This window comes from Brassica napus, chromosome C2, assembly GCF_020379485.1.
Source record: "Brassica napus cultivar Da-Ae chromosome C2, Da-Ae, whole genome shotgun sequence".
Lineage (NCBI taxonomy): Eukaryota > Viridiplantae > Streptophyta > Magnoliopsida > Brassicales > Brassicaceae > Brassica > Brassica napus.
Genome location: NC_063445.1, coordinates 13,905,657 through 13,928,837, shown reverse-complemented (window position 1 = coordinate 13,928,837; position 23,181 = coordinate 13,905,657). Strand labels below are relative to the sequence as shown.

The window sequence follows — 23,181 nt, the reverse complement described above, 5'->3', positions numbered from 1 at the left end:
TGACTCGTTATTGGCATACATTAGTTTCTCTCGATCATCATTCTGTTCTTCTTCTTCTTCTTCGCTTATTCTCTCTTCATATGCTTTTAACCTTCCAACTATATCTTCGAAACTAGTTTCGTTAAGATCCAGAACTTGTTCAAGAGACGCAACCATGTGAATATATTTTTCCTTGGCAAACTCTTTAAGAATTTCTTCACAAGTTTTGGTTCTTCTATGATTGTTCCAAGCGAAGCTGACTTTGATGAGATCTCGGTTAACTTGCCGACGAAGGTATCGATATTATCTTCATCTTTCATCTTTAGTTTGTCGAAATCTGCCATTAGTGTTTGTAGTCGAGCTTCTCGAACTCTTTCGGCCCCGATATGTCTGGCTTGAATCGCGTCCCACACGGCTTTGGATGTGTCGAGATTTCCAACTTGTAATGTTAATGATTCGGGTATGGATTGAAACAACAAGGCAATAGCCAAGTTATTTTTTCCTTCATGCTTGCTCCCTGGATCAATTGTTTCCCAGACTTTGTTTACCTTGAGAGCAATTCTCATCTTCATAGCCCAAACTGTGTAGTTGGTGGAAGTCAGCATTGGAAACTTGATGGACGAGGGTCCAGTTTCTTTAACGTTGCTCTCGGTTTCACTTTTCACGTCTACCATTGTCGTTGTCGTTGTATCTCTCGTCGTCGGCTATTTGATTTTGATGTATGGCTCTGATACCAAATATTGAAATCAAGAAGTCGTAATCGCAAGTACTTATTTCGTATTATTCAAATCAATAATCTCAATCACTTTCATACAATCGTTATTCTTTCATCACAGCATTCATCTTTATATATAGGACTAGGTAAAACTCCTAAACCTATTAGTAATCACCTTTCACATATATCCTAATCTTTATTGGATAAACACAATCCTAATAAGATTAGGATAGCTTGAAACTCAAGCTAACTTCAAGTTTTCAACATTTGTAACCTGTTGTAAAATCTATTTCTGGTTTCAAACAGTTGTCTTTTTCCGCATGCAAGTAAATCGGAGGTTAAGGATTGATTGTAGGCGGTTTATCTTCTCGTCGATCTCGCAGATCCACCAGTTTTGTCGACTTATCGGCTCGAGCTCAGTGGTGGCCGTGCGGTTTGAACATTTCGTCTCGGGTTGACTCGCCGTCGACGGTGATCTGTCGTGTCGCTTCGCTGGCTCCGGAAGAAGAAGGTTGGTTCTCGTCAAGGCACGTGTCCATTGATCGCCGTGCGATCGAACACATGGTTGACTGACTCGACTTCTTCTGCGACGGGCTGTCTTTTTGGGCTTTCGGCTCAAAGGTGTTTGTTTAGACGGGCCTTCCGTGTTGGGCCTTTGTTTCATGTTCTGTTTAATGTTGTGTTGGGCTTGGCTCGGTTGGTGGGCCTCGTTCTATTAATAAAATTCCAATGAAAAAACGAAAAAAAAAATTCTAGTCAACGTTGAAAGCACATATGTATTTGCAATGTTCTGTTGTTATAAAATAACAGTAATAAAAACTCTTGTCGTTCATATCATCAAATTATCAATCAATTTAAAATAACTTTTTTTTGGTTTTTAATTAAATTTGGATGAATTAAAAAGCTAACAAGAAAAAACTAGTAGAATTTACAAGATGTATGTTAATTAGTTCCTATTTCTAGAGAAAACAAGTATGAGAAAGTCGAAACATTCAAAGCAAAAGAAGCTTCTTCTTTCTCGTCTTCTCGTATCTTGAATAGATCTCATAGCTTCGTCACTTCTGTAAGCTCTCATCACCGAGTCTTGTTCCACTTCGTCTTCTCTAAACATCAAATCTGCCACGTCATCTTCGCCGTAGAAAACATCTCCCTGTCCGGCGTTAACAAGACTTTTCCGTCGGCATGGCAACGATGCTGAAACTCGTGATCCCGCCGTTGTAGATGGTAAGTCAACGTTGGGAATCGAAGCAGCATCTCTTCCGATCATCTTTTTGGATATAGTTATGTTTTTGATTCTCGCGTATCTAGCAGAAAACTCAACTGTAAAGACTTTACGTACCTAATTTCGTACTTATCGTTACTTATACGAAACGATTTGGTATTTTCATTATTATTTTAATAAGTCTAGGAAATCTCAAAGAAACTTAAACGTATAATGATTGTTTAAAGATTTTTTTTAATTTGTTTGTATTTATCCAAAAGAATATTTTATCAAAATAAGGAGATTACACGCTACGTAAGAATATTTCAAATCAAATACTAATAAACTTTTTTCTTATATGTTATTTAAAACAATCTTGTGATAAGGATCATATTATTTATGAGTTTTAAACAAACCAAGTGGGTGTATATACTATATATCATCCTTATTAAACCATGCATCTTCAGGTCCATACAAAACAAGACCTTGAATCTTTTTGCACTACAATGGCCGCATCACAAGGTCAGAGCTGTGGTGTGATACCGGGACAGAGTCATGGTGGTGTCCGTCGTTAGAGGAACTCATCTCTTGAACCGGTGGCGCGTTAACCACAGTCATTGGCATCACAAAGTTGTCCGAAAGACGGTTCTTCATCTCCCGGTGTGCTTGACAAACAGCACAGAAATGGAGGAAACAATGCACCATACATGGGTCGCAAGGAGAGTTCTGTTTAATCATCACAAAAACAACACGTTTTCAAAGCATCAACCTCCAGATATGTCACGAAACTTTGTGGTTTGTACCTGGAGATGATATTTGCGCTGGAGAGTTTGCCTGAAGTCTCCAGTGTAAATCCCACACATCCACCAAACAAAAAACAAGCCTTCCCAAAAAAGAAACGTGGTATGTGGATCTATACCGGGAATACAAAGAAGCAAGGATGCGGCTGTAAGACCGCCTTCTACTACAATCGAATGGCAAACACATGCTCTCTTCCATGAGGTTTCTTCCTCACTCAGAGTTTCATAGACACGTCCGAACAGAACGCTTGGGCAAAAGAATCCTTGCCAAACTGTATGAAAGACATGGAAGTAAGGAGCTCTTAATTAGTTCTAGTGAGATCACTCACTTGATGATGGTTTTATAGCAAATGAAAAACTTACAGCTATCCATGTCCTCAGTGCACCCGAATATTCCGGTAGTCCATGGCTCATCTGCAGGAGCTTCAAAATTTTCAGGCAAAGTTTGGCCACACTCGTTGCATTTGTAAACTGCTAGCTGCAGATTCAAACCGACCGGATTGCTTTTAGGGAATTATAAATTGATGCAAGAGCCAAGCACGTAACCACTAATAGGTTACTTGATGAACACGAAACACGGATCTATGGCGGAAACCATATAATTTCTGTTACATTCTTGATCGTAAACAATTGAATACAAGAAAGAAATAACCGTGATCATGTGAGAGTCCTCTTGAGATGCGTAAATGTAAAATTAGATCAGTAGAGAGAAAGAGAGAGAGACATACTTGAGGAACCTGAATCGGTTGATTGAGTTCGCCGGGATTAACCTCATCCACTGGAGCTTGTTCCTTTGTCAACTTCACGTACCTCGACGGTGCTCCTCCATCCGACATCTGAATCCTAAATTTTTAACAGTGATAAAACAAATCAACAATAATGGAATTGGGAAAGAAAAGGAAGACAAAAAGACACGAACCCGAGAAACAAAAGAGCAGTCCTAGAAGGTTCTTCTTCTTGCTCCAGTGGTCGGATCTCTGTGAATTTGTTTATTTTTGTAATCACATTGAATAGAGCTTAACCAAAGTGTTCAAACGAGTTAAAGATTGGTCTTCTTTTGACAGGATGCAGGAATACACTTGTACATATGCTGAGGTGGCAATAACGAGAAGGCCACATAAGTAGAACCGAAAATATTTAAAGAGTTAGAAGAAGTCTCCGAAGTTTCTTTGTTCCCACATGTTAATATATAAGAGAACGAGTCTTAAGCAACGTTCTCCATCGATCAGTACGGCATGAGTATTGATGGGATATAAGAAAACATGTTTGCAAGTGCTGAGGTGGCTGTAAGAAAAACAAATATAAGACTATGTACTGATGTACAATAGTTAAATTTTTAAATAACCTTTTTTAAGTTCTATCTCTTTTACTTATTAATTCAACATTCATTCAGTTTTTACACTTATAATAATTTGTTTAATAAAATTAAACACCTTATCCAAACATTTCATTTCATAGTTTTGTTTTCTTTTATATAAAATGTTAATGATAATTTACAATGATAATTAGTAAAATCAAAATATAATAACAATAAAAATTGTTTCCTTTCTAATTTATATTTTCAAATAATAGATACTAAGATTTTGAGTTTAAAAGGATTATGTTAAAATTCTTTTAACAAAAAAAACGAAAAATTTAGTGTCCAAATTATATATTTATAAAATTATGTATTTTGGTATATAAATAATTAGTTATAATTATAATTTCTATGAAATATTTTTTTACAAATAGTTTGGGTGGAAAAAATTACTAACAAACTTGACCAATAAATATACAGCACATGTACTGTATATTAATCAAAAACAAAATTATGTCTTTATTTTTTGCTCATTTAAAACCGTTGAATCTTTTCAACAAGATTAAATCCACATTATATATTTATTTTTCAAATTGTCATTGTAAAGGTTTCAACAGTTTAATGTTTTTATTCAATATGCCATTATAAATGGTCTTAGAAGACCATTGTAAAGGTTTCAACAGTTTAATGTTTCTGTTAGTTACATTACAGAAAGTTGGATTGTTTTTGTTAGGTATGTGTTTTCACATGATTAATTGTATAATTATGTAATCAGAGTGAAGATGCGGACATGATTGAACATCTTGATGAATGATGATATATTAAATGATTAAAAACAAAGTAAATATATTGAATAGAGATTTTCCATAATATTACATTATTTCAGAATTTTTAATTTTATGCAATAAAAAGGTATCTATTTTATATAAATATGACGCTCAGTTTTTTTTTCATGGTAGTGTTTAAATTGATAATACACAAATTAATAAATATTCACAAAATAATTAACGCGGATAAAACACCTAGTAGATAAATGTTTAATTAGTTATATTGAAATTTTGATAAAGATAAACTTCAAGCTTTTGTTTATATACATATGAGATTCTATTTACAAACCAACCGTTTAAATCACACTGTTGGAAATTCTACGAACGTTTCATGATAGACATTGCATTGTATTCCATAATATAACTTGTTTTAAATATATAAAACAGAAGAATTGAGTTTAAAAAAAAAAAAATTAAGAGAAACATTCCACACATGAAAAAGTATTTATATCTTGATAACATTAATTTGAACCTTTTTACTACGAAATGTGAAACTAGTCCTTTTATATAGCATCAAAAACTTTCAATACGGCCGAACCGATTTGTTAGCTTAGTCTCGTAGACGAGTATGGACCTCCAAATTGAGAGAGTAATCGAAACTGATACGACGCATCTTACAGACAAGATTAGCCGTAGGGAAATCAAGTTCACTACCAGCTTCTGATTTCATCACATCTTTGAGCTCATCTCTTGGTGTAGCCAAACACGTCTGGAAAGTTGCCAGCACAGGCGGAATCGGCATGGACAAAGCCAAAAGCACATTGCTCAAGTACTCTATATCTACAGACAGTTGTTGTGCTCCTCGGTCTGTAATGTATTCGATTCCTCTCAGCTGCTCCACATACAGAGCCGTCGCACCTTCTGCTACCTGTTTATTTTTATTTCAATGGTTAGTCTACTGCGATTACGAGGCTGAGACTTTAGCAAAAAAAAAAGTTAGACTGACCTTGAACATCCACTCGGTGGCAAAAAACTGTGCGTCCTCGTTGTTCGAATCGCCATTGGTTGAGATTCCTTCCGCTAGAGGCTCAAGCTGCTGAGGCAAAGTCAGGAGGTATTCTCCAATGCTTGTGACATAAGACTGAGGGTATGAACTGAAGCTTGGTAGCGGAAAAGCGGTCTGTTCCTCAGATGAAGACCAGATTGGTAGGCGAGATACTTCCCCTAGTCGTTGCCTGACTTTTGATATGAGGATGTCATACACAAGTTCGTTGACTGTATCGGCAAATGCAGCGACTCTCTGAGACGCCAAAGGCAGTGCATGGAACCTTGGATCTTTGGACTGCAACAAAACAAAGGGAACAAGAAACGATTACTCATGAATATTGTACGGTAAACTGAGAATCTATGTTCTGCTTTTCAAGTACCTGCTCCAACAGGTTTAGGAGTTTGCGAGCCTTCTCCGGAACATCAACCAATCGAATAGCTGCTACCTCCAGGGAAGCTCGTCCAGCCATAGACAAATCTCCAGCTGTTTGTTCACTTGTCAAATGTGACAGGTTCTGATCCAAATTTGTGCCAAATAATGAAATAGACAGGCTGGAGTTCAGTCTAGCTAGAGTGGCTCTCAAAGAAGCTTCAAATACTGAAGACCTGCTCGTAAGACAATCCGATACAGTAAGTATCTGTAGAGCTCCCTGGACAATGGACCATTCTTCATTTGAAGACAAGTCCATCTTGCGAGAGTTCTCCCTTTTCTCTGAGCTAACTCCATCACCTGTACCATCTACTCCAAACACAGCTCTCAAAGATTTGAGTGTTTCCTGAAGCATGGAGATATACTGCAGCATTATGTCATCTAGTGCAAGTATCAGCTCGTCTGCCTCTGAGCCGCCAGTGAAGCCAATACACCTCTCAACCGCAGCTTCAAGAAGAACAACAACTTGGGGGATAGACTCTTCCATCCTACGCACTGTTTCGCTGAGTTCAATTCCTTGAGCCCCAACACCACGTGTAACAGCCCCTCTCAGATCCACAACTGCGATCTCAGAGGACAAAATAGCACGTTCCATCTTCCCATACCTAAAGCATGATCAATTCTAATGTCACAAGCAGCCTTGAAGAGCCATCGAAACATGAGAAAATCCATAAGTGCTGGAAATGGACAGACGTGGGAAACTAGAGAACTACATAACATCAAAACTTACTTTTGCTTAAACGATTCAAAGGGTGAGTACACGGCCTTCAGCGTATCTATTAAGACTCTAAGTTCAGATTCGGCAAACAGGTGCTGAACATTTCTTGCAAAGGACCCAGTTACGTTGTGCAGGTCAATAAGGGCCTCAAGATGCTTGGTCTGTATATTAATACCCTTGGGTAAGTCGCCGGATAATAGATCCATCACACCTGTTCAAAAAAAAACATAAGAAGTAACGGTACTCTTGTCATTTCACAAAGAATGCATGACTGTTTGGGAAATTGCAATTACTGAATGATATGGTTCAATAACTTGTTTAGATAAAAATTCAGATTTTCCTCCAACCTCTCTAGCAAATTCACAGATTTATATCGTTGGCTATTGTACACAAAAATAACAAACCAGACAAGAATAACGGAAAATAGTTTCATGTCAAGGCAGAAGAAACTGATCCTCGTTGACCAATCTAGCAAAGTAACCCAAAAATATCTGGGTAAAAGGAATAGACTAAGAAGGAAAATCTGTAATCTAAATGCAGTGACATCATATCTAGCAAATTATTAGGACAGTAGAGTAAAACCACCTAGCTAGCAAGTACTCCAAATCCATCCGGGTAAAAATACTAGAATAAGAAGGAAACTCTGATAATCCAAATGTACTGACATCATATCCAACCTTTGGCGAGTGTTTTAGTTTCAGGAACAGCATCTCCTGTTGCAAGGTTAAGACGAGAAGCAAAACTAGCCCCAAGTACTCCCATGGTCTCAACCAACAGCTTTGGGACGAGAGTCATATAATCATCAGGGAAGGCAACAATACACCTGAACAATCATGGAAACAATAACGAACTACAGTGACTTGATACTTAGGAGACAATCACATAACTAGGCATGAAGGTCTGACACACTTTCCTAATTGGGTAAATATATCTAGTAACAGTACGCAAAAAAAGAGTACACAGTTACCATTTCCACTCCTGCTCAAGATAGAGTAGCAACTCGTCGTAAAAGCTTGGTAGCCAACTGGCAAAGGATGTCTGAGTTGATGTCAACTGAAACTCATCGCCACTAGACAACCTTTGGGTTTCACTTCTCTCACTGGCAAGCTTGTTGGCTCTTTGCTTAGTGTCGAAATCATCCCAGAGTTGTTTTATTGGCTTTAGACGAACTTTTGAATATTGCAACTCCAGAGACTTGAATCTCCCAATCCGGATGAGAATCCCTCGCAAATCTTGGGCAACATCAACCTACAAAATTCGGAGAAAGCCTTTCATTCCTAGAATAGCAACAACCTAAACTATTTGGGTTCTCTAGGAATATGAATTCCAAACCTTGTGATATGTCAATGCATCAGTAAGACGTGGCTGCACCATTGCCTCCAACCTATCCTCCAACACTTCTAGTTGCTTCCTAACATTAGCAAATTCTGCAACCTGTTGATCAAAAATAGGATCCGAGTGAGTGACGACAAAGGACTAAAAAGCCCGTTACACTAGCCAAGCTGGTATTTTTTTCACTACCTCTCCAACAGCAGACAAGCAATTTCTCATGCTGGCAAGAGTTTCAGCAGCACGGGGAAGATCTCCACTAGCAAAAACATCCTCGACCGTCGAGCTTAACTGAGTCAACCCAGAAGCATCCTGTCCATATACCAGAGAGAACAGACTCAAATTTCAAACTGTCTACATTATGGACAGTGCGGCTTCAAAACCTCAAATTTTTGAAAAAAATTACATAGGCATAAGCTTCCAAATTTTTTTTTAAAAAAAATATTGAAATCTTTAATAAATAGTCTAGAACCTCCAAAATTCAAAATTTCAGGGTATGGATTACAGACCTGTAAAGTTTTGAAGGCAGCATCCATTCTCTGTTTGACACAGTCCACTCTAGCAAGTGTAGCTATACAATCCGCGGAAGATCCCTCTGCCTGCAACCATCATTTTCAAACAACTCATCATCGATCTAAACGAAAGCTCAGATCAAGTAAGCATAGTGCGACGAACCTTCTTGAGTTTCTGGAGGATTCCGGCGACTGAACTACGGAGAGACACCGCGTCATCACGGAGTCGCAAGACGTCGCGAGTGGCGCGAGGGACACGGAGGAGGGCGCCTCCGCTCTGCTCTTCGAGAGACGCTCCGATCTCCTCGGAGGCGATCTGGAGCTTCATTTCCAGATCCACGAGCTGTCTCTCGAGCGAGTCCTGTGGGTGGCGCGCTTGGCACGACGAGTTAACCCACCGCTTCGCATCGAACTTCTCCTCTGAGAACGGACCCAGATCCAGCATCATTTCCGGTCACGGGGATCGACTACTACGTTCTTTAATTCGATTATGTTGCAAAGAGGCATCGAGTGAGGAAATGAACCAAATCAATTTAAACCGACTCCAATTCAATCGGTACAAATCTACACGAAAACTGAACCGAAGAGAATCTTCGCTTAAACGTTATTTATATGTCATGATTATGTTGATACAATGGATCAGTTGCTAATGTGTAAGCACATTATACAATGTGTTTTCTAACTAATCTAGTGGCATCAACCCCGTTTTAAATAAATTAGTACTGATTTTGATCTGCACGTCCGCGAAAATATTTTCCATTTAATAAATGTATTTAATATTATTAAAAATGTTTAAATATATAATCTATATTTTAGTGTTATATATTCGAGTTAGATATAATAAAATAACAATATGAAATAATCAAATAAAGAACTTCTTTCAAAATATGTTTTTTCTTTAATTTATACATTTTGCATATAATATATTTTTAAATTTTATTTATTTATATTATAGAAAATAAATATGTTTCAGATATTTTATATTTACATGTTGTGTTTAAGAAAATGTACTTTAACGTATATCGTTTTAGTATTTTACGGAATTTATAAGTAAAAACACAATTCTGTTTCAATAATATAGCCCTATTGTTTTAATAAATTTTATATATAGTAATATCTATTAGTTTAGTAAATTTTATTGATATAAGATACTCTTTGGATGTTATGATATTAAGTTTTTTTTTTAAATCAAGACTTCAAAATATTAGATTTCTTTAATTTTTACAACATATATAGTAAGTTTTTTCGTGGTGCATTTCAAAAAGTTATCATTTATTATCCATGATTTTATCTTTTGTAAAATTTAAAATATTATCATTTTGAGTTGAATATTTATTTTCAAAATTTTATATTTTGTAGAGAAAACTTTTTAAAATTACACAACTTTTTGAGTTTGGAACAATACATAAATTTTGAATTTGTTTTTGTTACTACATTAATATATTAATTTATAAAAACTATTTATTTTTGGCAATAATTTTAAAAATTTTGTCAACAGATTTTTTATAATTAAAATAAAAATAAATTTATAGTTCTAATTTTATTTTGTCATTAATATTTTAAATGAATTACTAAAATTTCATAGTTTACTAATAACATAATTTTTAAAATAATATATGAACTAAAGGTTATTATATACTATTATATTTTTGTATATAACTTTTTTTATACAATATATTTTTGAGAGTGTCAAAATAAATAAAAACAAAATATATAGGTGTAGATATAAAAGTTTAACATATGTTAATACATTTATTTTCGTATAAAAAATTATATAGTTTACGAATTTTAACCTATTATACTGATGAGTGATAATTTATTTAAATGAAAATTTTAATATATATTTATATATATATATATATACATATTTAATTTACCTATTTAATAAGAAAATTCATAGTTAAGTCATATAGCACTACTATTTATATATAATATAGAATATAATTATAGAATTTATAACAAATTAGTATAGAATTTTTATTTTCTTGCTTTATAATAAAATTTTAGTTAAAACAGATTTATAATAATATTTTATTACTAATTTATTAATGTGTTATTTATAAAAATATTTAAATTTGTAATTAAGATTTTGTTAGATTTTTTCTCAACAAATTTGTTTATAATTAAAAAAAATAAAAATTAAATTTTTAGTTGGTTTATTATTAATTTAAATAATCAAATATTTCATATTAGCTAATTCTTTAAGTGATCATATTATGAGTTTTTAATAGTAGATAAAAATAGAACCATAAATTAATATATTAGATAGGCCTTGTGCTCACATATTTTTCCCCTAAAAGATAATTATATTTTTAAATTTACAAATTAGGACCCTAGTCTACGTAATGTTTTAAAAAAAATTCATTGAATTTCCATCGATAATTGAGAATCCAACCAATACATACCAACTCTAAAACTGCAGCATACAAGATTAACAGAAAACCTACAACTGATTATCGCCCATACTTACACCAAAAAATCAGACAAAGCATGATAAACCAACATCCATACCCACCCCTAATCCCAAAAAATTAGAACAACAGAGGTTGAGGCTTTCATTGACGAAAAATTCAAAAGCCCAGAGAAGATGACCATTTTAAACTTAGGATCTCACCAGACCCTGTTTAGTCACACTTTGTGCAATGGAAGTAGCCTCTCTCTTTTGTTCACTAGCTACCACCAACAACTGACAGCCATCTATTTTGGATAGTCCCAACTTGATCTCTCCAGCTTGATGAAGGAAGGAAGGCCATACTTGAGGGTGTTCGACAGCTCCAAACATTTCTGTAAACTCACCCGCCACAATAATGTTAGACATCCTCTGGCTTCCCGTACTCTCCAAAGCCCAAATTATCACCACAAGCATAGCCTCATCAAGTGAATGAATATTGCTAAAAGCTCTTATACTGTGACAAAGGACCACACCTCTTTTGTTACGAATCACCCAACCTCCACCTGCTAATTTAGTGGATTTGTTCCATACTTGTTAAAAAATTACAACCTTACATTTTAAAATATATTTTTAAAATGGCAAAATGAGAGTTTCTATCCCGGTTGTTGTGCATGTACACTTTGGGCACTCCCTCAAGCCGACAGGAAAATACCACTTTCTACATTTTTTATAGCTGAAGTTGGAACTGATTTTTTTTTTTTTTGGGTCAACTACTACTTTTATTCTCCAACTGAGTTCATGTTTACAACAGGCATATGAGCCTCACAAACAGATTTTAACCAAATTGGCAAGATAGAATACAACTTAAGAACATGATTCTCTAAAGAAAAAGCTTCATTCACTACTTTATCAGCTGCCTTGGAACTGATTTATGTCCATGACCTCTCTCTTGATCAAACTAACTCTAGTCGATGTATCAGCATATTATAATTTTAATATGAAAAATTCTTTCAAATGATCAAAAGAAGTTTTCATTAAAAGAAAATAGGTTTTTTTTACCAAAAGAGTCCAGAAAAAAAGAAAATAATCAAAAAAAGTTTTCATTAAAGAGAGGTAAAAAATTATTTTACCCTTATTTTATAGATACTAGGTGTTTTACCCGCGCATACGAGCATAATTATCTTATGGATATTTATTAATACGTAAATATTAATTCAAAGATCACCATAATACGTTTCATTTATGTTCTAAAAAATTAAAATAAACATCAAATTATTTATACATGACAAAGTTGTTTATCAAAATATATATGATTTTTATTGAATTTAGAAAAAAATAGAAACACAAACGTATTGGAATTTTTATTCATCAGTTATCAAGATCTTCAATTTAGTTTTTGTTTTTGGAAAAATAATCCAACTTTTCATAACATGTGACATTAGATTCCATTAATATTCATCAGAAAACATAGACAACATCAAATTATGTATATGTCATCTGAAATAACAAAAAAAATCTGCCGTAAAAATAAAAATTTTCCGAATAACAAAATATTTACCCTTTTTTGCTAGTATTAAACTTAAATATATAAAATTTTGATTATTTACATGTTTCAGTAATTTATAAAAAAATAGTAATATTTTAAAGTTGGTTTTTAATGATTTGGGATGTATATAAAGTGAATTATATTGATTTTCATTATCAATAATAGTAAAAATTAAGGTAAATCTAAAGATAATTAATTTTTAACTTTTATGATTGAAACAATATTCTTTTATCATAACAACACAATATATGTAGGAATTATATTTATACTTTAAATACATTTTATTTATTTGTTAACCAAATTTTATGATATTAATTTATAATTGGATATCAAATAATTATATCTATTTTTTATTAAGGGTATCATGATTCTTAATCCTAACCAATACAGAAAATACACCCCTTTGATTCCTAAATAAAATAATAAACCAATATACCTTTTATAAATATAATTTCCCACAATATATTATTATTATTTTTTTTTGACAGAAAACATTCACGTACTCATGTTGACTCTGTAAACCAAAGTGGTAACTCTGCATCCATATGTACAACGAAAGACAGTTGTTTCCTAGCACTGCGTGCTAAACTATCCGCCTTGAGGTTCGCCGTTCGATCAACATGAATGATTTCTGAGTCGAGGAAACTTCTTCTGAGAAGCTTAATGTCTTCCAGGTAGCCTTCAAATGTTGGCCATTCTTCAGGTTCTGAAACCATCTACACCAATTGAGAACAATCCGTAGTAAACGTGACCTGGAACTGTCTTAAATTGTTCATACATTTCATTGCCCATATTAATGCCTCTATCTCCGAATGGAGAGGAGATAGACATGCCCGTACATTCCTTGCCCCTAACAAACCATCAAAACCCGGGAGAGTACTATACCAGTCTTGCCCTGAAAAATGGTCATTATCCTTCCATGAACCGTCTGTAAAACACCATCTTCCTGCAGTTACTTTAGTGGGTCTGGTATGTACTTCCTGTACCAAACTCTGATTCCTTGATACATGCGCCTCAGCCCAAAGTGTTGATTCCAATTCTGCTAATTTAAGAGTGTCCCTCGGATCAACATCAATGTTACTAAACACTTTGTTATTCCGACTTTTCCAGATGTACCATATTATCCATACAAACTGATGATCCTCCATTTTTGGATTAACTCTCCAAAAGAGATGATCCATATTGGCATAATAAGAACTTGTAGGAAAGAAATTCGGATTTGATGGTATCTTTGATAGCGCCCACATTTGTCGTGTTGGGGGGGGGGGGCATTTAAAGAAGACATGGTTAATTGATTCCTCCTGATCTCCACACCGTACACAACAAGTGTCTCCATGTATACCTCTTGCCTTTAAATTTTTCATCACCGCTATACATCCTGAAATTAATTGCCATAAGAAATGCTTTATTTTCCAGCAATAGACTTTAAGTATATCCATTGTTGGTCCATAAAAATCCGGTGGTTTTTCCTTGTCTGGATAGACTCTTTCCACTTGATACCCAGATTGTACAGTATATTTCTTGTTGTTAGTGAAGTGTCATTCATTCCTATCTGATATCTGATTCCTACTTAAAGGAATACTTTCAATAATTTTGACATCATCAGGGTCCACCAAAGTCCTAATTACCGATAAGTTCCATGTTCGGGATTCCACATTAATGAGGGAATCCACAGTAAGATCCGGGTAACAGTGAAGAGGGTTTTTGTTTGCTGGTCTCGGGCGAGTGGAAAGGATCCAAGGGTCATTCCACACAGAAATAGTTGACCATGTTCCCACCCTTTTAATTAGTCCTTTACAAACCAAAGATCTAGCAGAAATAATACTCCTCCAGCCATATGACAGGGAGTATGATCGGATCGGTTCCAGGGTGAAGCATTCCTGTAATACCGTCCTTTAAAGACTCGAGAAAAAAAGAGTATTCGGCTTCTCGATCAGCCGCCACAATTGCTTTCCAAGCATCGCCATATTAAAGTCCGTGAGGTCTTTAAACCCTAATCCACCATTATCTTTAGGAACACATAATTTATCCCATGATTTTTAGTGCATACCTCTTGTACTTCCACTTGGGCTCCACCAAAATTGAGCTACTGCGCTCGTCAGCTTCTTAACCGTAGCTTTTGGTAACCTATAAACAGACATCACATGGTTTGGTAAAGTCGTAACCACCGATTTTATAATCACCTCTTTTCCCCCCTCTAGTAAAAAAATCTAAACGTGCATCCATTAACTCTGTTATTTAACCTATCTTGTACGAAACCAAATACTTGTACCTTAGATCCTCCAAGACTTTCCGGCAATCCCAAATAAGATCTCATTCCTCCTAAGTTCTGAATTCCTAAAACATCTCTCAATTCTTGACGACTAGATTCTTCAATCTTATGTCCAAATTGAATTGAAGATTTCTGAAAGTTAATTTGTTGTTCTGAGACAATCTCGTATTCCTTTAGAATCCTGAGAATAGTTTGACACTCTTCTTTCTTTGCCTGACAAACGAAAAGACTATCATCCACAAACAACAGATGAGATATTGCCGGACAAGCTCTTGCTACCTTCATACCCGTTAATTGTTTCAGTCTCTCTGCCTTCTTTATATTCACTATTAAAGCCTCAGTACACATAATAAATAGGTAAGGGGATAAAGGGTCCCCTTGACGTAATCCACGCTGAGGAATTATCAGTCCTCTTGGCTGACCATTAAGAAGTACCCTATATTGAACCGAAGATATACACTCTTACATTAATTTTATCCAACGAGGGTCAAAACCCATTTTGTGAAGAAGAGCCTCGATAAAATTTCATTATATCCGGTCATACGCTTTACTCATATCCGTTTTGATCGCCATAAATTTGTTTTGATAAGATTTATTAGCTCTCAGACCATGGAATATTTCCTGCTCAATAAGGATATTATCCGAAATTAACCTCTCTGCCACAAAATCCGATTGTGTTTCCGATATGAGTCGTGGAAGACAAATTTTCAGTCTTTGACACAAGACTTTCGAAATAATTTTGTAACCAACATTACACAAACTTATCGGCCTTAATTCCGTCATCCTTGTTGGTCTTTCCGTCTTCGGTATCATACAAATGTTGGTTATATTTAACCGAGGATCTAGATCACCTGAGACCAAAAAATTGTTCACCATTTCGACCACATCCTTCTTGATAATATGCCAGGAATGCTGGAAGAAAAGAGCTGTCATTCCATCCGGACATGGTGCTTTCTCCGGGTGCATCATAAATAGAGCTTGTCGCACCTCCTCCTCAGTTGCTATTCTCAGTAGTAATTGATTCATTTGAGGAGAAATGGACGGTACAACCTCTTCCAGAAAACCATCAAACTCCGTTGGAGAAGTAGTCCTAAACAGTCCATCAAAATAATCGACCGCCACTTTCTCAATCCCATTCTCGTCTGCAATCCAGTTGCCCACATCATCATGAAGTCCCACTATTTTATTACGAACCCGACGTTGTTTCGTTAATGCATGATAGAACTTTGTATTAAGATCTCCTGACGAATACCACATATTCCTACTTTTCTGATGCCAATATTCCTCCTCATCCTTGTAAGCCTCCTGAAGTTTCCTAGAGACCTCAAGAATATCTTCTTGTGATCTATTATTATCCGTTTGTACTTCTTCCAACACCTGTTGAAGATCTTTAATTTTATCCTTCCCATAAAGTGGATTGTCTTTCCGCCATGAAGATATCTCATGTCGGCAATTACTAATTTTTGTAACAAAATCTTCAACCTGTCCTCCCTGGTTTCCTGTCCATCCTGACATAATTGATTCCATAAGACCCTCTTGACCAATCCACCGCTTATCGAACCTGAATTGTCCCCCCTTCCTTCTTTATATTTTATCATCGAGAAAATCCACTACAGGACGGTGGTCAGATCCCACAAACCTCAAATATTGCGTATAAGAACATGGGAAGAGCGTATGCCATTCCTCATTTGCCAGAGCACGATCCAATCGACATCGTACTGTTACTGCTCATTTTCCTTTACCTCTCCGTCCTTGCCATGACATAGTATTTCCACGGGCCGGAAATTCTAATATTCCACTATTTTGTATCATATTATTGAAAGATATGAAAGAAGTCGCACATCTCACGGCACCCCCATCCTTTTCATGATTCCCAGTGATTTCATTTAAATCTCCTATAATAAACCAAGGTTCTGATCTTGATAAACCATACCGGGTCAATCTTTCCCAAACCTGATCTCTTAATTTTTGAACTGGTTCTCCATAGACAAAGGTAAGGAAAACTTGTTTCCCCTTGGCCACCGCTTCAATATCAATCATTCTATTACTAGAATATAGAATTTTAACTTGATATTCATTATTATAAAAAACCGCCAACCCCCCTCCCCCCCCCCACTCCTCCCAGAAGGATCTACAGTGACCAGACTATCATACCCAAAGTGAGATTGAAATCATTGTACAAAATCAAAATCATGTTTCGTCTCTGATAAGAATAGGAAGTCCGGTCGATGTTGATGCCATATCTCCCGAAGATAACTTATGTTCCAATGACTCCCGAGTCCTCTGCAATTCCAACTTAATATTTTCATATATTAAAATGATTAAGTTACTCATTCGAGCATTAAAAAAATCGGGTTTAAAGAGACCTATTAAAGTAACCATCTGAAACATCATCTTACAGCCCTTGAGACCATCATCCTAATAAGAGCCATTATAAATATCCTTTCTTAACAGTCTCCAAAATAGAATCCAAAACGGAAGTAACAATATGTACGAGAAGATAGCCCTCTTAAAATAATATCCAAATAACTGAAAATTCCAAAAACCACAAACATAACGATAAAAATGAATAACTTCTTATGTAAATAATCTGACCAGCCCTCTTGTAGTGGCTTGCAAAGAAACAATATTATAATCAGCGAGCCAAAAGGAACCATAAACCCCGTTTTTCCATTAAAAAAATTCATGTTCCACCATTCCTTATAGATGCAACCTGGAGGATTGCATAAAATTAGAAACATATACGATCGTTTTATTAGGTTTACATCCATCTCTACAGCTCTAGTTCCCATATGGTTCCACAAACTCCCATCATACCGCATCAAAATGATACCAAAACAAAACAAAGGTGGAAACTTTTTACTATTTAGAACCGTCTGATCATTCAATAAATCCCATCCGTGTTGTAGATCAGACCCTTCTTTGTGTCATTTGTTTGACTCCATCAAGCACCGTACATCACCCAACAAAGGATACCCATGAACCTCCACTGAATTCCGTGTTATAACTCTCCCAGTTCTTCTCCAAGTCGTTAAAGACCTCCTACATTGTGCACCATAACTCTCCCCTTCTTGCCATTTACTTAAAAAACACCAACCTGCATCCAAATACATATCCAAAACCACACAGTATACAAATTCTGTCTCACTCAACCCGTTTCCAGCGAACCGCAACACTTTTAGGACCACACCAACTGTCTCCAAGTGGATCAACACCAACACCAACACCCATACATTTCCATATTTCCACATCACCATAAGGTAGCCATTCTCATAATGCCATAAGATAGGACAAAAGCACGGTCAGAAGAAAATTTTATTCCAAAACATAATAAAAACCCAAAGAAAAACCCCAAGTACTACTTTCCTTATGACCGTAAAGCCAGAAAATACCCCAATACTCAAAAGAGCTTATTCGAATAAATAAAAACACCACCCCCCACCCCCCTCACAAACCATATCCTTCTTGCTTGATCTTGGAAAAAAAGCGTGATCCATAAAACTTAGAATTTAAGATTAGCCAGCTTCGGGTTTGAAGGACCCTTGCTCTCCGGTGGCTTACTGCTGTCTCCATGACGAGGCCCCATCTTCGCCGCAGCCCTTTTGCGTGGAGACACCGGTGCACTTGCCAATCTCATCTTGGTGCTCCCTGCAGTACTGATTGAAGGCTTGAAAAGCCTCTTGCGGTTTCCTTGCTTCGTCTCTCCCACTTCTGGTCCCGTGCCCTTCTCCACATCAGCTTCCCCACTCACCATCTTCTCTTCCTCCAGTGCGTGCTCACGCAGTACCTGAGCTCGTGAAGCTTGCTCAGCTTCCTCCTCCGAGAATGTCTGAAACTCCTCTTCTTCCTCCATATCATCACCATTCTCCAGAAGAGTAGCATTAATTGCCTCTAACTCCATTTCTAGATCCTCTTCAGTATAATCCCGCTTCTCAACCATTCTGTTGATCATGTTCAAGCCCCTCTCCTCATTAGTAGGTTCCACTATCACCTCCGTCCCCTCCGCATGCGTCTTAGCTAGCTCCATTTGAAATTCTCTGGAAGGCAACCTCGTATCTTCCTCACCATTGTTCTTTATCTCCCCCTCCTCTCTATCTTCCCTAGGTGGCCCCCTCTGCTCCTGGACTGTTCTAGACTGCCCCGAGGAAGTTCCATTTCAAGTTTCTTGGACTCCAAATCCCAATTCCGAGTTACCATTTCTCGCGTCTTCTCGATGACCAGACTTGTACCTCGAGCCCTCACCATCTCCCATGTAGTTTCCTTGATTGTTGTAAGGTCTCCTATGTCCCTTCTCCGCCACCTTAACCCATTTGGAATCTTGTGCTTCAGCCATTTTCCCCTTACCCTTCCCGTAATACTCCCTTCCTTCTCTTTCTTTATTCTGTTGTCCCACGTTACCGTTAATAACTACACCATTGTAGCTCCTAACTCGCTCATCATGCTTCGCCTCATCAAACCATCCTCCATTCCCTTCTCTGATTTCCCTTTTTCGCTCCGGACTCGTTCTTGGAGCCTTTGGGCAAACCTCTTCCTTATGGCATAGGCTAGCGCAGAGCTTGCAGTAGCCAAACAGCTTCTCGTAGCGTAGTGAAACTGCCACTTCCTACTCTTCATAGAACTCTCCACCTTTAAAATCTATGGTTGATTCAAAACACAGTTCCTTGAAAGCATCAATCACCACCTGAACCCGATTCTGAACCAAGTCCACTGCCACCGTTCTTCCCAAAGCACCACCAATACTTTCAAAAGTAGGGACTGTTCTGAACTCCAGCGGTAGACCAATGACGCGGACCCAGAACATGATCTCTGATGGGAAAGCTTTAGATTGTTTTTGTTGCCACCTCGCCAAAGCCAGCATCCAATAGTCAAAGTGGAACGGTTGCTGCTTCAGTACCCCTTCAAGCTCCTCCTCAGTCTTGAAAACAAATTGAAATTTGCCAAATCCCAAATCCATATATACCAGTAACTCTTTCCTCCAATTTCCATATCTTCAGGAGATTAGTGAACAGCGCCTTCATCTCCTGCTCCTCTGGATTCATACACCTTCCAATCAAGGTTTTGGAATATGTCTGGATTAAGGCCGAATTGTCGAAATGTGCCACTGAAATCTTCAGTTTCTTGCGCATACCCTCGCCATTCTTCAGTCCCTCATTGTTATTCAAGAGTTGGCTCTGTGTCATGATAATAGAAAAAAGGATCAGTTGTTGATCGCTGTTATAGTCAAATGATGAAAGAGTGATGAAGCAAATATGCGCTTCAAGCAATCTCTTATATTGATCCATATTGGCCGTGATTTCCTGCAAAAGATCTTTCCCCATAAACCCATATCCCTGCAAATTGATACTTTCAGATCTCCAATCCAAAAAATCCCATAACATCCATGCCCCCCCACACACCAAATCCTTGAAAATGTCGTGATATCTCCACAATAATTAATGAAAAGATAGAAAAAGCTCCAATCATTTCAGATCTAAGATATTGGAGAGGATCAGAAACCAAAAGACTACCTTTATTGGTCCACGATTCCGTATTGATACCGAACGGATTCCCAATCCAATCCATCAAAATCTTGCTTTTCCATAACCTCACCCAAATATCCTTATTGAACCCCAAAATTATCCCCAATTGATCCGATTGAAAGCCTCGTTTCTGGCTATCAGAAGCGCATTCCTGAATCCCCGTGACGAACCAATCTCCTAAGCAAGGACTCGGATCCCATCGTCGGAAAACCATCGAACCCTAGATCGCCATTTAGGAAGGTATATAATAAAATTTACAAAAACTGTATCATTTCCCACAGTATATTATAGTAGGTTTACTTTAGATATATCTGGATTTAAGGTTTAAACTTAAATCAAATACTCCCTCCGGATTTGAATATATGATGTTTTAGTATTTTTTTCTTGTATACAAATGTATGATGTTCTACTTTTCATTAATGCATTTTGCTTTTAAAATAAAATGTAAAAAATATAAGTGGTTGAATTTTATTGGGATTCAAATAAATCTTTAAACTAACTAAAAGTAAAACCAAAAAGTATTTGATATAAGTAAGTATTTAATTTCTCTTAATATGTGTGCACAACCTTAAACATCATATATTCAAATCCGGAGGGACTATAATTATAGTAGGTTTACTTTAGATATGTCCCTACGTTTAAACTTAATCAAATATAATTATACCGATAACTACTTACTATATACAGAAAATTGTAACTGTAATATAAGATTGTCTATGTACTCTTCAGTTCAAGGGAAGTAACATCGGCTTTAAAAAGCAATGTTTTGCATATTATATTGTTCAAAAACATAGTGATCATCTTTAAATACAATTTTATTATTAATTATTAACATATATCTACCTTAATAAACACACGAGTTTAATTGTTATATTTTTTCACCTTCTCATCTAATTCATGAGTTGGCACACAAATAAAGGGAAAAGCTTTACTAAAAATTTATATTAAACTTATGTAACTAAATAACCAAATTTTAAATTATATTATAGAGATTATTCAAAATAATGACTCAATTAAAAATATGACAAATAAGTAAAACTATATACTAACTAAAATTATGGATTATTCAAAATAATGACTTAATAAAAAATATGACAAATATGCAAAACTATTTACTAACTATGGTTATGGAGCTAAACTATGATAAATAAGCAAAATTACCTAAAATCATGAAGAACATGACAAATCAGCAAAATCAAATCACTTCATAAAATAATGACTTGACTATAAATATGACAAATAAGAAAAAAAATATACAAACTAAAATTATGAAAAATATGACAAATAAACAAAATTATCTAAAATCATGGAAATCATGACAAGTAAGCAAAATCACTTCATAAATTGATAGTATATATAGATAGATGTATTAGAATGGATGATTTATTTTAATATATATATATATATATATTTTTATTTTAATATATATGGATTAAGTGTATCCTAACCAAACTTAATAAATCATAGATATTTTTGTAAAAATATTAAAGCAAATGAACTAAAAAAAAGTCCATGTATTGAAATGAATTGAACTGGATTTTAGTCAGCATAGCATTTATGGAAAGTTGAAAAACAATCAATATCCATGTGTTATATAAGTGCCTCTTTATGCAAACTCTTCCAATTAATCAATTATATAAACTGATATCGTCATCTGCAAAGTAAAATTGTGATCGATGGCGAAATCAACTTTTCTTCTTGTGGTGATTTCATTTGGTCTCATCTTTGCTTGTGTCATTGAAGCTACTGAGAAGAACTTCCAGGATGAGACCAGCCATTTACTCTGGCCTCGAAAACTGCTTAGAGGACCGGCTGATCCACCACCACGAGGTCTACATAAGGCAGCCATAGTCGGCGTAAAGCCATGGTCACCATCACAACGCCTGGTTTTTTGAATGTTACCAAAAAATGTTCCTATTCCGCCATGATGGGACCTAGTCCTAATCCGCCATCAAGAACCGTGTAATGATCATTTCATCATGTGAAATCTTCTTCTAATAAAAATATACATATATATATTCAGAATATTTCAGATTATGTATGCCCTTTGTTCTAAAACGCGGCCGCGTAGCCGCGTTTGCGGCCGCTAAAACGCTAAACGGAGGTCAGCCGCTGCGATTTTGACCAATTCGGTTTAACTAATCGGTACTTAAATCAGCGCCCGCACAATAATGTTATCCGCTTTAAATCGGATAACAACCGACTATTTTGACTCAATTAATTTAAGCCCAATCACAACGATGGGCCTTGGCTTAATTGAAGTCTGTGTAATTTTCTCTGTAACTCGTATCTTATTTATATTACTTGAATTCCTTTGTCATTTCCATCATCTAGCGATGTGGGAGGTTTACAAAATTGACGTGTCTTTTTATGGTTCTTTTATTTATTATTATTATTGACGTAAGAGGAGATAATTGAACTTTAGACTGGGCTTTAAATGGGGTTTATGATAAAACCTGTATTATACAATGATAAAACCTGTATTATACAAACCTTTTGTAGTATTATGTATTAATGATGTATTATATTTTATAAATCTATGATTTTTAGTATCAATGTTGTATTTCCTAAACATGTTTTGTACAAAATTTTGTATTATATGTATAAAATGTGGTATTATAAATATAATACCGTATAATACATATAAAAGTATAAAA

At 35.7% G+C, this 23,181-nt stretch overlaps 3 protein-coding genes across 3 annotated transcripts; all 3 read right to left on the bottom strand.

Moving 5' to 3' along the window:
- Nucleotides 1–373: 373 nt before the first annotated feature.
- Nucleotides 374–4,243, bottom strand: LOC125581906 (cell number regulator 6-like). Its single transcript, XM_048748106.1, has 5 exons — nucleotides 3,615–4,243; nucleotides 3,424–3,538; nucleotides 3,059–3,173; nucleotides 2,699–2,967; nucleotides 374–2,621 (listed from the first exon to the last, which is right to left on the bottom strand). The coding sequence occupies exons 2-5, from the start codon at nucleotides 3,529–3,531 to the stop codon at nucleotides 2,397–2,399; spliced, it is 717 nt and encodes a 238-aa protein (XP_048604063.1). The 5' UTR covers nucleotides 3,532–3,538; nucleotides 3,615–4,243; the 3' UTR covers nucleotides 374–2,396.
- Nucleotides 4,244–5,151: 908 nt separating this feature from the next.
- On the bottom strand, nucleotides 5,152–9,302 carry LOC125581905 (conserved oligomeric Golgi complex subunit 7-like). Its single transcript, XM_048748105.1, has 10 exons — nucleotides 8,959–9,302; nucleotides 8,793–8,882; nucleotides 8,476–8,595; nucleotides 8,287–8,388; nucleotides 7,922–8,202; nucleotides 7,632–7,777; nucleotides 6,967–7,165; nucleotides 6,187–6,841; nucleotides 5,766–6,101; nucleotides 5,152–5,687 (listed from the first exon to the last, which is right to left on the bottom strand). Exons 1-10 carry the CDS (start codon nucleotides 9,241–9,243, stop codon nucleotides 5,370–5,372), a joined length of 2,532 nt encoding a protein of 843 aa, XP_048604062.1. The 5' UTR covers nucleotides 9,244–9,302; the 3' UTR covers nucleotides 5,152–5,369.
- An 8,353-nt stretch (nucleotides 9,303–17,655) lies between these two features.
- LOC125575433 lies at nucleotides 17,656–20,851 on the bottom strand. The gene is made up of 2 exons (XM_048748104.1): nucleotides 20,513–20,851; nucleotides 17,656–20,176 (listed from the first exon to the last, which is right to left on the bottom strand). Exon 2 carries the CDS (start codon nucleotides 19,030–19,032, stop codon nucleotides 18,508–18,510), a length of 525 nt encoding a protein of 174 aa, XP_048604061.1. The 5' UTR covers nucleotides 19,033–20,176; nucleotides 20,513–20,851; the 3' UTR covers nucleotides 17,656–18,507.
- Between the last annotated feature and the right edge of the window lie 2,330 nt (nucleotides 20,852–23,181).

Bases quoted from the DNA above. Each gene is read 5' to 3' on its own strand.
- LOC125581906 (XM_048748106.1), bottom strand. From the start codon at position 3,531: ATGTCGGATGGAGGAGCACCGTCGAGGTACGTGAAGTTGACAAAGGAA. The intron at 2,968-3,058 runs GTAAGTTTTTCA...TCTTTCATACAG, and splicing joins CACTGAGGACATGGATAGCT to TTTGGCAAGGATTCTTTTGC. The intron at 2,622-2,698 runs GTACAAACCACA...ATGATTAAACAG, and splicing joins AGCGCAAATATCATCTCCAG to AACTCTCCTTGCGACCCATG.
- LOC125581905 (XM_048748105.1), bottom strand. From the start codon at position 9,243: ATGATGCTGGATCTGGGTCCGTTCTCAGAGGAGAAGTTCGATGCGAAG. The intron at 8,883-8,958 runs GTTCGTCGCACT...TGATGGTTGCAG, and splicing joins TCCTCCAGAAACTCAAGAAG to GCAGAGGGATCTTCCGCGGA. The intron at 8,389-8,475 runs GTAGTGAAAAAA...TTTGATCAACAG, and splicing joins GCTTGTCTGCTGTTGGAGAG to GTTGCAGAATTTGCTAATGT.
- LOC125575433 (XM_048748104.1), bottom strand. From the start codon at position 19,032: ATGGAGCTAGCTAAGACGCATGCGGAGGGGACGGAGGTGATAGTGGAA.